Genomic DNA, 13808 nt, shown 5'->3' with positions numbered 1-13808 from the left:
GCTGAAAGCATTACGAAACAAAAGGCTTTCGCACAAATATTTGTGGCGTCTTCCAGGTTGCTTTTCCTATAATCCACCAACGGCGGCTACGGTAACCGTGATTGGACCGCTGGTGGCTAAGAAACGCCCATTTTGGATGGTAGGCGTTCCCGTTACTGGATAAGAAACGCCCATTTTCTGCAGCGATTACCCTCTCATCAAATCAGAGATGCCATGTACATCACGTGACTACCCGGAAGTGTCCCAGCTAGTCTTTCCACACGCTCTGCGCTCCGGCGGTCGCTGAATTAGCATGGCGGCGGTCCGAAGCATACGGGTGTCCGTCAAATCTGATAGCGCCTCAGACCGCTCGGATTCCGATGCTGATTCCGATGTCGATCCCCGCTCGGAGCCTATGGAGGTCGAGGAAGGGGAGTTGGAGCTTGAGGACATCACAGTGCGGCGCTCCCTGAAGGAACTGTTGCCGGTGCGTAACTGCTAAAGACGCATAGCACGAAGCTCAGGCCTCGTCGGAGCCCCGATTCCGCGGATGGGACGTCACGGCGGGAGCTTCCGCTTCACCCGGGCCGATGCTGGGTGCTGTGGCGCCTCAATTCAACAAACTGATACTCACACGCACGGTTTTAATCTCGGACTCGCTTGCTCGGCTAACGCGTACACACACCCGGGGGCTGTGGGTGGTGAAGGCGGCTGTGGTGCTTTCTTGTGGGCCGGGGTTCCTTGTGTTTGGCTGAAAGCTGGAAGGACTTCTGTTTGCGTCAGATTAGCATCTCGAGTTTTAAAAATGTAAAAAATGTATTTTTGACTTATTTATGCAGGACACGCGCCGTAGATATGAAAACAAGGCTGGTACGTTCATCACTGGAATTGATGTTACTTCCAAGGTGGGTCATTGTTGCCAGTGCAGGCCTAGAGTCTGAGTGTTTTACACGAAACCTGTAACATCACAGTGTTAATTCTGTGCTGTTTTTAGGAGGCTCTGGAGAAAAAGGAGAAGCGAGCAAGGCGCTTCCACTTTCGTGCAGAAGCAGACCTGGTCAAGAGGAATGTGGTGCTGGACAGGGACCTGATAAGGAAAGGTGGGTCTGGGTTTTGACACACACACTGCTCGAAAACATAAAGGGCGCACAAAAAGACATCCTAGATCTGAGTGAATAAATGTATTTTTATTTAATTTTTTTTGCGTTGTTGAATGTACTGATGGCACAATCACAAAATCACAAAAATGATTGATGGAAATCAAATGAATCAGGCCATGGAGGTCTGAATTTGGAGTCACATTCAAAATGAAAGTGGAAAAGCACACTACAGTCCGATCCAACTTTGATGTAATGTCCTTAAAACAAGTCAAAATGAAGCTCAGTAGTGTGTGTGGCCTCCACGTGCTTGTATGACCTCCCTACAACGCCTGGACATGCTCCTGATGAGGTGGCAGATGGTCTCCTGAGGGACCTGGACAAAAGAATCCACCAACGACTAGACAGTCTGTGGTGCAACGTGGCGTTGGTGGATGGAGCATGACATGATGGGCTCAGTTGGATTCAGGTTTGGGGAACGGGCGGCCAGTCCATAGCATCAATGCCTTCGCTTAAGAGGAAGTGATGACACATGCCGGCCACATCTAGCATTGTCTTGCATTAGGAGGAACCCAGAGCCAACCGCACCAGCATGTGGTCTCACAAGGGGTCTTGAGGATCTCATCTTGGTACCTAATGGCAGTCAGTCTACCTCTGGCGAGCACATGGAGAAATGCCACCCCACACCATTACTGACCCACTGTCAAACTGGTCATGCTGGAGAACACTCTCCACGGCATCTTCAGACTGCCACATCTGTCACATGTGCTCAGTGTGAACCTGCTTTCATCTGTGAAGAGTACAGGGTGCCAGTGGTGAATTTGCCAACTTTGTTGTACTGTGACATAAGTGCTGCATGGTGTTCTCCTCCAGTTCTTCCTTGCACAAAAGTGGAGCCTATGGCCTCCTCCTCCACATCTCCTGATGTACTGGCCTGTCTCCTGGTAGTGCCTCCATGCTGTGGACACCACGATGACAGACACAGCAAACCTTCTTACTACAGCTTGCGTTGATGTTCCATCCTGGATGAGCTGCATTACCTGAGCCACTTGTGTGCGTTGTAGACTCTGTCTCATGATAAGTAGAGTGAAAGAACCACCAGCATTCAAAAGTGACCAAAACATCAGCCAGAAAGCATAGGAAGTGAGAAATGGTCTGTGGTCACCACCTGCAGGACCACGCCTTTCACACAAGTATGACTGACTTGGACTTGCGTTGTGTTGTTTAAGTGTGTCCCCTTTATTTTCTTGAGCAGTGTATGTATTTTCATATATTTGAGTGGTTGTGTAAATTTATGAGCATTTGCAATGCACGGAATGGTAATAAGAATAAATCTGCTTATCTGAAAGTGCCCATGTTTACAGCTAATCCTTAAAAGTCTGATCCCGGCTGTAAAAGTTGTTGATCGTCCAGTTGGTTTGCACACACAAACAAGTACCTCATGCTGGTAAGAAATGGTCTATACAAAAGTCAGAAGGCGCTGTGTCCTTTAAGATCAATCAGTTAACATACAGCTGCCATTATATCATCTCAAATGCTATTATATCATCAGTTCAGAGGGACAAAGGTCCTGTGAAGGTCATGTAGGGAGAGATTAGAGAAGCTTCAATATAGTATTAATCTGGTCATTTTAATGTAGTTAACAGGTGTAGGTAGGTAGAACTTGATGAATCCCTCAGGAAGGTCCCTACGGGAAATGTAGTTCTAGTAGCAAAACACAAGGTGAGATATATATATATATATATATACACACACACACACACACACAGAGCAATATAAGAAAATATTACATATATATAGCAGCAATCACACAGAGATTGTCTGTTGTTTGGTTAGACATTTCCATTATAGCATATAAATGGAAATCCTGGTTCAGGATTCGGCAAACTTCCGATTAATGGACCAGTAGATTCAAAGTGGGCTGGTGTTCTTTCTGCCACTTTGAAACACATGAAGGTAATGGAGGAAAAGCTGGGTGTCCAGAGAACTACAACACGACATTATCATCTTACATGAAACAGGGACATTACATGTAGCAAATGTTACAGCTATTATGTACTACAAAATGAAATTTAATAAAAAGGGACAACAGGAGATTGGACAAGATCTGCAGCAGGACCAGGGCAGACGACTAACTCCGTCCACAGCATAGTGCATTTAAAGGAGAACTACCAGTATTTATGACTGTTACGAGGTGAGCTGGAACTGAACGGTGCCAGTTTTTCTGCTTATTGTAGCAAACCAAAGAATCCACACAGGTGTACGAGACCTCTTGCGCTTGAAATCATCATGTGGCAATGTAGAAAATGTATGGGATGCATTGATACCAAGGCACTGATAATCGTAATCGAATCGTGATAAAAGTGATGGTTCATAACTCTATAATTATGTCCAGACGTTTTTTTTCTGAGAATGTGTACGCCATAGGTTTGACTCTTCCCTTCATAGTATCCTGTATTGAATAAATAATAGCACATTTACAGAGTATTCATCTGTCACACCCCATTTTAATAAATGCATGTGTTGGACACTCTCACTGGCAGCCATGTCTCTTTTTCCTCTTCTCCCCTCCCAGTGTGAGGTGCTGTGAAATCGATTCTTCATTTCTGCCTTTGTGTGTCTGTTCCTTGTAGCCATTCCAAAGGTGCGTCTGGAGGCTCTACATCTCAGCGGGGTGGATGACATGAGCACCCAGGAGGTATTTGGGTATTTTAAGGACTACCCCCCTGCCCACATTGAGTGGATCGACGACGCTTCCTGTGAGTGCAGTTAAGCAGTGATGCAAGCAAAGTTTTATATCGCAATATTTATTTCAGGTTACTCCACTCTGACATGTTAGAGTAGAGATTGAACAATCTAAGGATGGGGCTGACTTTGAGATGATAGGAAGGAACCCCCCATTTGTAGGTGTTAATCCCCCTTTTTAGAAACTTTCTTATTTGGCTCTCAAAAATGTTAAACTGCACTGCAACAGGTCTGTCCTGAATACAATATTAATGTTGCAAATAAGGAAGAAGTGACTACTCATTTCGCAAATTATACTGTAATTTAATCAAATACTGTAACCTAATCAACATGTTGTTACCATCCCTGCCAAGGTCACCCCTACTCCCCAGAAAAGTACCAGCTGTAGTGTTGGATAGCAGTTTCCACATCTGATGTAATGATATTAAAATCAAACTCAGGTATCAGGACCATGCAGTGTTATACAGCTGTTCAGTAGATAAGCTTGACCTGTAAACAGCCACTGTCTCGCCTCTCCGTTCAGGCAACGTTGTGTGGCTGGACGATGTCACTTCTGCCCGTGCCCTCCTCAACATGAGCACAATGCCAGAGGAGACCGCCGCTGGTGACAGCAGCAAGGACACCCAACTTGTACAAGAGGAAAAAGGTTTGTTGAGTAGCACTTCAACATGTACAATGAACAAAATGTGTCCTAACCCAGGCTGCTTAAGGCACAAATATACCCACGGTTGACTATGTACGTAGGTACAACCGCAGTCTGTGTCCTGCATTCTTTGCATCATTTTTTGCAAACTTACACAGAAATTGATGAAACTCTGCATTGTTCACTTTTCATTTAACCCATCACCCTTAGTGAGCAGTGGGCAGCCATGAAAGGCATTTGGGGAGCAGTGTGTGGGGACGATACTTTGCTCAGTGGCACCTTGGCGGTTTGGAATTTGAACCCACAACCGGTTCGGAGGTTGAACCCACAACCTTCCGCAAGTACACTGTGTACGGTTATGCATACATAGCTCGCAGCCTGTATATTTCTGCCTTTAGTGAGCAGTGGGGAGCAGTGTGTGGGGACTGTACCTTGATCCAGAAGAGCTCAGTGGCACCTTGGAGGTTTGGAACTTGAACCCACAACCTTTCGACTACGGGTCCGCTTTCTTACGCACTAGGCCACCACTGCCCCTGGGGTTTATATAAACAGCATTTATTGCATGTGGTAGGTGGCGGTATTGAGTTGCATTGGATGGCAGCATATCCCAGAAAAGGTCACAGTTTGGACAGATGGACAGATGGACAGATGAAAGGTTGGGGTGGAGGGAAAAGAAACACCCTGGGATAAATAGGATCCTCATCTTTTATTCGATTTTTAGAATTAATATAATTTTTATTGCAGTTCCATTAAGTAATCATATAATTACTGCTCATTTATTTTAATGAACATTTCTCCCCCTGGAGGGGGGAGTTATACCACTTGAGCTATCGGAAGGTACATTTTGCTGTCACATGGTCCGTTGCTTCTGGGTAATGTTGGTATTCAAATTCCAAATGATCAACAAAGAATCTCAACAGTCAATTAATTCCTCATGGTAACTGCTTTTCACCTGACAGAAGCCCAGGAAAGCCATAGGTCTGACTACGAGGAAGAAGAGGGGGAGGTGGATGAGAAGGACAAGAAGAATAACGAGGAGGACAAACCGGAGATGACTGAGGTGTGTGTCTGTGTGTAAATATTTATCCACACCAGCCACATTAAACTCCGGATGCATGTTGGCACAGCGGTACACCGCATGGCCTCATAACTCCAAGGTCATGACCTTGTGAAGAGTTTGCATGTTCTCACCTTGTTGCTGTGGGTTTTCTCTGGGCTCTCCGGGTTCCTCCCACCATAATGTATTGAAGTTTTATAATGTTTATTTAAGTATGAACTGCAGTGAAATAAGGTTTTAAATGGAAAGCTGTAACCATGTTGAATCAATCACGTAGTCAGATTAGTGTTAAGTTTCCTCCTTTTGTAATCCAACCCTAGTTAGTTTTTATGTCCTGTAACGACACGTGTGTGACTGGATTATGGTTGTTATCGACTTGTTATTCACTTTCTGTGGGTTTTAATGTTGTGGTTTTGATTTTGTGTATGAGAACAATAGTTTCATTAAAAATGTATCATCCTGTGTGCTCTTCTAAAAAAAATGTATTATGTTTTTGTGAATTTATTTTTTGGGTCTTAGGTGGAGAGGGAGTCTCTTCTGAGGAATGACTTTCGACCTGCTGCCAAATCATTCAAGGGCAACAAGCTGTTTCTGCGTTTTTCCACTCAAGGTGGGCGTTGACCTGTGGTGTGTGGGTCTGTGTGTGTGTGTGTGTGTGTGTGTGTGTGTGTGTGTGTGTGTGTGTGTGTGTGTGTGCACGCTCTTATGCAGTGTAGGTATGAATTGCTTATTTCATCAGTGGAATAATATGGTTTGTATGTGGCATTTGTTCAGATGATAAGAAGGAGCTGGGTGCTGCCAGGAGGAGTCGCTACTATATGAAATATGGCAACCCGAATTATGGGGGCATGAAGGGAATCCTCTCTAACTCCTGGTAAATACAGAGAAGAGATGCTATTTTTATCCAAATGTTCTTGTGTGACTAAGTTGTACCGGGGTTCAGGCCTGAGTTCTGTTGTGTTGCTGCAGGAAGCGTCGGTATCACACACGCAGAATCCAGCGAGATGTTCTGAAGACCAAAAAGTCTCTAATAGGAGACAGTATGGGTCTCACGCCACCATACTCACACAGGCACTCGGGTAAGATTATTTTCATCTGCTGCCACGTGCCAGAAGATCATCAGCCTTATTAATTTCTGGTGTCTCTGGTCAGACATTGAGCACAGTCACTTCTGCCAGAAATCTGCCTTTTGTTCCCGTGCTTGTGCACGTGAGAACACAGACCAAAAAAGAGCTGTGCAGAAATATATAGGCCAAGCTTCCTTGTGAGTATAAAGTGTAAGCAAGGAACGAGAGAGTGTAGAATACCTTACAGTTCCGGATCTTAAAGGCTTGTTGGTTAAAGCTCTTCTTCTGGGTCTTGACCTGGAGTCTGTTTATTATTTTATTTTAGCTTGTTGCCCTGTCCTGTAACTTAAGTGTCCGGAAAAAAGAGCTTTCTGGACCATTGCTTTTATCTTTTTAGTATCATTGGTTAGACCTTGAATTTCCTCTTCCAGCTTGGTAAAGGTTTTCTGCACTTTGCCATTCTAGTCCACAATCAGTTGTGTTTCAGAGACTGGCAGTACCACCCTCATCTTCATCTTTGTTGGTCAGGCCGAGTATGGCTGTGTTGTCAGCACACGGCTTTGAAGTTGCTTTCTGTTGTAGCTGACCTAGTGAATCTGCCAGAGGAGCCCATTGAGGAAGAGGAGGAGGAGGGTGAAGAGATGGATGCTGATGAGCGTGTGGTGGAGTACCAGTCAGAGGGGGACCGTGGTCATGGAGGGGTGGGAAGTCTGCGCAGTCACCCCACCAGGTCGTCCTCTGCTTCTTCTGACTCTGATGAAATGGACTATGACCTAGAACTGAAGATGATCTCTGCGCCTTCACCCAAGAAGAGCATGAAAATGAGCATGTATGCTGATGAGGTGGAGACTCAGCTCCGAAACCTACGGTGAGAGTACAATGCATAAATAGCATTTTACTGGAAAATGCACATGTAAATCGGACACTCGTGACCTGTGAAATGTTGTCTCTCTATAGTAATGCCAGCAGAAGTGAAGATGCTTCAGTATGGAACAGGATCGGAGATGGGACCAAACCAGAAAAAATGGTAGATGTCAGGCAGCTGCTGGAGGAGAAGAGACATGGACCGTCTCAGAGTACAAGTCCTTTGACTTCTACAAGTGGAAAGACAGGTAGCCTGTTACTGTCTGATTATAGCGCAGTGGTGGCCTAGCGGGTAAGGAAGTAGACTCATAACTGCTGGGTTGTGGGTTCGAATCCCAAACCGCCATGGTGCCACAGAGGTTGCATTGTTATAGGTCTTAGTGGTCCCCTAATACGGAATTACAGCCACTTTTATCCAGTCCCACAATGAGATTTCCGCAGGACACACCATTTCAGTGTCTGTAGCTTTAAATGGTATTGAGGAGGATGGACGACTAGGAGAGCGGCCTATAGAAGTCTAATTGACGTTATCAAGAAAAAAATATAATGAACCTACTGGTTCTTCAGAGTCTCGCGTGACTGAACTTAACGTTAAAATACATTATGTTTCTGCTCATTTTTACATCCAATCAGTGAGCAACTGCAGTGCTTCTCACTTTTGGAAGCCGTGGCGGTTGGTGCAGATAATGTTTTAGGGGAGGAGTGGGAAATTCTCTGGGCGGACATAGCATGAGAAAGGGGAGGTAACTTTATGACAACATAAGGGGACAAATTCCAGATCTGACTGTCTTAGCTGCCACTCTCCGAATGGTGAAGCAGAATGGCCAAAACAGTCATTACACTGCAGGACCATAGACAGGCTAGGTGAAGTGACATTTTCATGATAGGGGACCTTTAATGATCCGAAATTCACCCTACGAAGCAAAAGAAATTCTGGGTTGTAATGTTTCTTTCCCATGGTGTGCACAACAGACAGAAAATTAATGTAATTTTTTTTTCTGTATAGTTGTACACATTTTACTTTGGGTTTATATAACATGCATAAAATGTTATTTATCCCTTAGAACCATGATCACACACTTTTCATAAAATCTAAAAAGGCTCATGTAGAACTTAAGTCTGACACAGAGCAGATTTGGTTTTTAGTTATGATCACCCCAGTTTCATCCTGAGAGTTCTTCAGTTGACCTTGTAGCAAGATAATCTCAGAAACTGAAATATCTTGGTTTATGATCAGAGAAATGAGCATAACTGAAATTCTGGATGTATACATTTTCTTATTGTGTAGGTGTGAGGCAGAGGCTGGGAAAAAGGCCTCACTCCCCAGAGTCCCGCCGCTCTTCCTCTCCCCATACTCGTAGAAGCCCCGCCCATCGCCATGAGCCAGTCACTGGAGTCCACAGCAGGCTGGGCATGTCCAAACCCGATGCCTGTGCTCTTTACTCAGATACTGACAAGGATAAAAAAAGTAAGATTCTCTCACAGCTAATCCCCTTCTCTGCCGCCCCCCCCCCCTTCTCACACACACACACACACACACACACACACACACCAGTTGCTCATGTCACTTTTACTAATGACTTACCTTGACCCTTAAAATCAAAGTGTGATTTCCAAACATAGCGATGTGTGTTTCATCGCAGGAGGGTTGTGGAGCCGTTTGGGCTCAGCTCATTCAGATGCTAAGCAGAAGTCCTCTAGTCGGCTGAAGCACACAGGGTCAAGTGGGCAGCAGTGTGAAGAGCACGAGGCGTCACAGTTTCGTGATGACGAGGAAGAGGAGTCCCGGCTGCAGAAGGTGTGGGGAGCCATGATCAGTCAAAAGAAGCAGCAGTCCAGCCAGATGAAAAAGAGTCGCCTGGACAACCTGCCATCACTGCAGATTGAGGTCAGCAGGGATAGCAGCAATGGTTCGGACAGTGAGTCCTGAGAAGATATGAGCAAAAGAGGACAAAAGTGTTCTGTTCAGAAATGCCCAATGTATAGTTCAGACTGACTCTATGGAGACTGCTGAAATCTGCAGAACTGAACTCTGACATGGATTAAATGTCTGTTTTTATTTTTTTTTTTATTTAGTTTTTTGTTGATCTGAATGCTGTGTATGTAGACTATTATGTCTGGCTGAAGGTATGCTCCATTCTCCAGTGACTGGCCTAGGGTATACTGAAATATTAAAATACTTTTCATAAGATTTTATTCTGTTTGTATTTCTGTGAAGTTTTTTGGTTTGTTTGAAGACTACTCTTTACTCATTTTTGGAAAACCGTCCAGTGCCCTGTAGGCTTTAGGAGAGCTACGTAGTAGTTTGTAATTTAAACATACATTCCCTGAATGCCAGCCGAGGGGTGGGGCATAACCCTTGTATGGGGTTCAGGTCTGTGGACCCATTTAAAATAATACATACAAATTATTATTTAAACTTACAATTCCTTAAATTTGGCCCATGTTGTGTAAAGAACAGATTTTCAATGTGACTATTGTGTTCTGGTGCCCTAACACCTGCTGCTGGTGCCAGACCATATGACACCAGTTGTCGGGGAAACGGTCAGGCTGAGCTTTCCTGATGCGGAAGTAGTGCCTGTTCTCTGGTGGACCGAGCAGACCACTGTGGTTCATGTCCACCACTGGAAGTTGCAGGCATGGCATGCATGAATTCCACCTAGACTGGGTTGGTGTAGTGTACCTCACAGAATTCCTAAAGCTGCATAAATCCCGTCTGGTGAAACGGTCTGGGTGAAAGTCTGCACCTACAAGATCATGGCAGTCAAGGATATATAAAGATGCTGCTTTCATGAGGTAATGGAGGAGATTTTATTATATTGGGTTCTTGTTTGTGAGGGATTGAAAGGACAGTGATGTCCTCAGTTTTGTAGATACCATGGTCTTTTTACAGCTCTGTGTGAGGATGAATAAAAGACCATATCAAATGAAGTTTAGTTGGATCCCTCATGTTATTGAGAGGTGTTCAGGAGGGGTTTAAAGAGATGAAAGCACAATTTCATATAAACGTTATCCCCAAAAGCATGAAGTTATCTTTGTGTTTGTTCTGTGTTGCAGATCTGTAATTTCCTTCAGAATATCAGTTGGTTGGGGTTTTTAGGTGCCATCCCAATAACAAAAGAGGTGTTATAATTCAATAAGAGTCATAAATGACTAGATTAAAATAAAATTTGACCCTACTGTTGACAGCCCCATACACTACAGCATTTTCTGCATTTCAGGGAAAACACTTAGGGAGAAAGCTTAGGATGAGTGAATCTGAAAGTGACCTGCTTTCCAGGGTAGGGTGAGTGTGCAATAGGTGTAAGAGTACAAAAGTCTTGTTGCTTATCTATTTTGTAGAAACACCTGCTTTAACCTGACTTTTAATTAATCAATTTGTGTTAGAAATAGCTCATATGAAAAGCTAAAACCTACCAAATCATGTTTAATGCATTGAAATGAATTAGTTTCACTGAAAAAAGATTTATCATTTATTCAAGACAGAAAGGTCAAATGTTGGCAGGACAAAAATTTGGTCGCCTGTACAGAAATTTAACAAATTTACTGCAAATCCAAAAACATGTCAGCAAATTAAGTAGTGGTGCTGTGAGATCCAAATTTTATATCTTGTATGACTTCCATGAGCTTGAAGGACTGCATCCATGCGGATTGGCAAGGATTCATACAATTTATCGATTAAGTCATCAGGAATAGTAAAGTAAGCAGTCTTCCATGCCTCCCAGAGTTCATCAATATTCTTTGGTTTCATCTTCCATGCTTCTTCTCTCATCCTACCCTACACATGCTCAATGATGTTCATGTCTGCTGACTGGGTTGGCCAATCCTGGAGCATCTTGATCTTCTTCACCTTGAGGAACTTTGATGTGAAGATGGAAGCACCATCCTGCTGCAGAATTTGGCATCTTTTATGGTTGGGAATATAAAGGTAGCTAAGATTTCTTGGTATTTCAGACTATTGATGTTGCCACCCTGCAGATCTCTCGCACACCCCCATACGTGATGGAACACCAGACACCCTAACTGATACATTATTAGTCACAGGTGAAGCTCATATGACAAGGTGACAACACTTATTGACTTTACCATGCTTTGAATATTAGAATACTTTTCATTTTGCACTGAAACATTATTACAAAAGCTGTTTGGAATAAAATTAGCCATTTCTTGGAAGAAAAAAAAAAAATTATATATATATATATATTAGCAGCACTTGAGGTCAATTTGTACACAAGCGACAAGACTTTTGTCAGGGAAGGTGCTGGACAGTCCAGAGTAGGTTTTAACTAGTCCCGTCTCATGTCTGTTTGAAGATATGCCTAGCTTCAGCAGGCTCCATTGGTGGACCTCTGGTACATTTCATGCTGGAACGTCTCTGCTGCTGCTCAAAGTTAGGAACCAGGATCTGGAGTTGCTCAGAGACAGACAGATTTAACTCTGGTGGCTGGGACTATACCTGAGTACATATACCTGGGTACATGGCAAGTGCAATACTGGCCCTGGTGTCTATCTAGGACAACCTGGATGAGATAATTGTCATATGTGGATTTAACTGCTAAATTAAAAAGTGTCTTTGTCTTTAGCCTTGACTTAAACATTGACACCATGTCTGAGTTCTGAACATTAGCAGGAAGGCTGTTCCAAAGCAGGGGAGCTTTGTAGCAGAAGCATGTCTGCCTGCTGAGAATCTGTTTATTCTCGGGACCAGTAAGAATCTCAAGCGTTGCGATCGTAATTCTCATGTGGAGCAGTAGTCAACGTTGAGCTTTGACTGATAATAGCAGAATTTTATAGTTGTTGTGAAACGTTACCTATAACAGTGTTAATGCACTGAGGACTGAAACGGTGTAACAGGCTCAAATTTTCTTATTCCAGTTAGGATTCCTGCAGCGGCATTTTGAACTGGTTAAACTTTACTGAGCGATGATGTCATGCATCCAATGGGTAGCGCAGTAGTCGATTGTTGACATTACAAATGTCAAGGTGAAAGAAATATCACTGATATTTCTGATCACTGTCAATTATGACTCTGGAAGTCATTGGAAGTCATACATCAATTCAGGTGGTAACATTTGAGGCCAAAATTATCAGTCCCCCTTTTGAAATTTGACAACACTCTGGATTTCTAAATTAATATGACCATTAACAACAAATGTTTGCTTTTTTGGAAACAAATACTCTATAGATAAAAATTTCCTTTAAGTTTAATTAGAATATTTTATTGATACAACAGGTTTTAACTAGAAAATGAGACTTCCAATATTATTAGCTCCCTGGCCAATAGTCAATAGTGAACCCTGTCTGACCCACAACTGACACCAGCCTCATAGAGTAGTTCTTTACTAGGTTGACTCGGGTCTCCTGAGTGAATTTGGCCCATTCTTCCATTGCAAATGGTTCACTTTGAACACCCACCACAAATTCTCAGTAGGATTGAGGTCTGGGTTTGTGCAGGCCACTCTGGGATCTTGGTTTTGGTGTCTTTGAGGAACTGTTGGACTAAATTTGATGTACAGTATGCTTTGGGTCATCGTCTTGAAGACCCAGCAATGACCTAAGCCTGGATGATGAGCAGATTTTTCTTCTGTCTGAGCTCCAGACTGATTCTTTGTGTTTGGCATGAGTTCAAGTGCCCTGTTCCTCTGAGTCTTTTTTGCTGATTGAACATTGTTGGGAAGCCAGTTGACTGCACAGGGATGTTTCAAAGATGATTGGTTCATTACTGTAGGTGTGTTCTGAGAGCAAATAGCAAATATTCACATGGGGCTAATATTTTTGACCCCCTCCCCCCCCACTAAATAGCAAGCCTACTAAATAGCACTGGTGAATGTTTGGTCATATCAGGTTTAATCAATGCTGCAAACATTAGGAAGAAGTTTAGAAATGTTCCTAATTCCTGGGGGCTAATAATTTTGACATTATCTGTATAAAGAGAGAATAACATAGGTCCTAGAATGGAATCCTGTGGAACTCCATACTTGACCATGGCTTTTCCAGAACATTCACCATTGAACTAAGTAGAATAAGGTAGATATGAGAGAAAATATTAAAGTGTACAGCTTGTACTTAAATTCCAAGAACCAATGTTTTTACTCAATTATAATCAGATATGACTATATAAGTAATATAATTGAAAGTTTTATTTAAACGAATGTTCAACATTAAGTAGTCAAAATACCATACCAATCTAGGTCATGATATAATAACAGTAGTAACAATTCTATATAACAGATATACTATTGTACTATGGGCAGGAAGGTGTGACTGCCCTGTAGGATTCTCTGAATGGGAGTAGGATTTCGGCACACCACCCTGCAAGGGCGAGATCTAAAATAGCGTCCAGCACACCCCTCCCT

The 13808-nt window shown here is 43.2% G+C and overlaps 1 protein-coding gene across 1 annotated transcript; it reads left to right on the top strand.

Annotated features, from left to right (window-relative positions):
* The first annotated feature begins 292 nt into the window (after positions 1 to 292).
* Positions 293 to 9605, top strand: LOC114792450 (nuclear cap-binding protein subunit 3-like). The gene is made up of 13 exons (XM_028983575.1): positions 293 to 466; positions 819 to 884; positions 974 to 1079; positions 3710 to 3835; positions 4345 to 4467; positions 5424 to 5524; positions 6041 to 6131; positions 6296 to 6395; positions 6491 to 6600; positions 7171 to 7456; positions 7546 to 7700; positions 8741 to 8920; positions 9096 to 9605. The coding sequence occupies exons 1-13, from the start codon at positions 293 to 295 to the stop codon at positions 9380 to 9382; spliced, it is 1905 nt and encodes a 634-aa protein (XP_028839408.1). The 3' UTR covers positions 9383 to 9605.
* The last annotated feature ends 4203 nt before the right edge of the window (positions 9606 to 13808 follow it).

This window comes from Denticeps clupeoides, chromosome 6 (assembly GCF_900700375.1).
Source record: "Denticeps clupeoides chromosome 6, fDenClu1.1, whole genome shotgun sequence".
Classification (NCBI taxonomy): Eukaryota; Metazoa; Chordata; class Actinopteri; order Clupeiformes; family Denticipitidae; genus Denticeps; species Denticeps clupeoides.
This window is presented reverse-complemented; position numbering and strand designations above follow the sequence as displayed.

Excerpts from the sequence above, each read along its gene's own strand:
- LOC114792450 (XM_028983575.1), top strand. The coding sequence starts at position 293 with ATGGCGGCGGTCCGAAGCATACGGGTGTCCGTCAAATCTGATAGCGCC. Across the intron at positions 467-818 it reads CCCTGAAGGAACTGTTGCCG|GACACGCGCCGTAGATATGA; the intron begins GTGCGTAACTGC and ends TTATTTATGCAG. Across the intron at positions 885-973 it reads GAATTGATGTTACTTCCAAG|GAGGCTCTGGAGAAAAAGGA; the intron begins GTGGGTCATTGT and ends TGCTGTTTTTAG.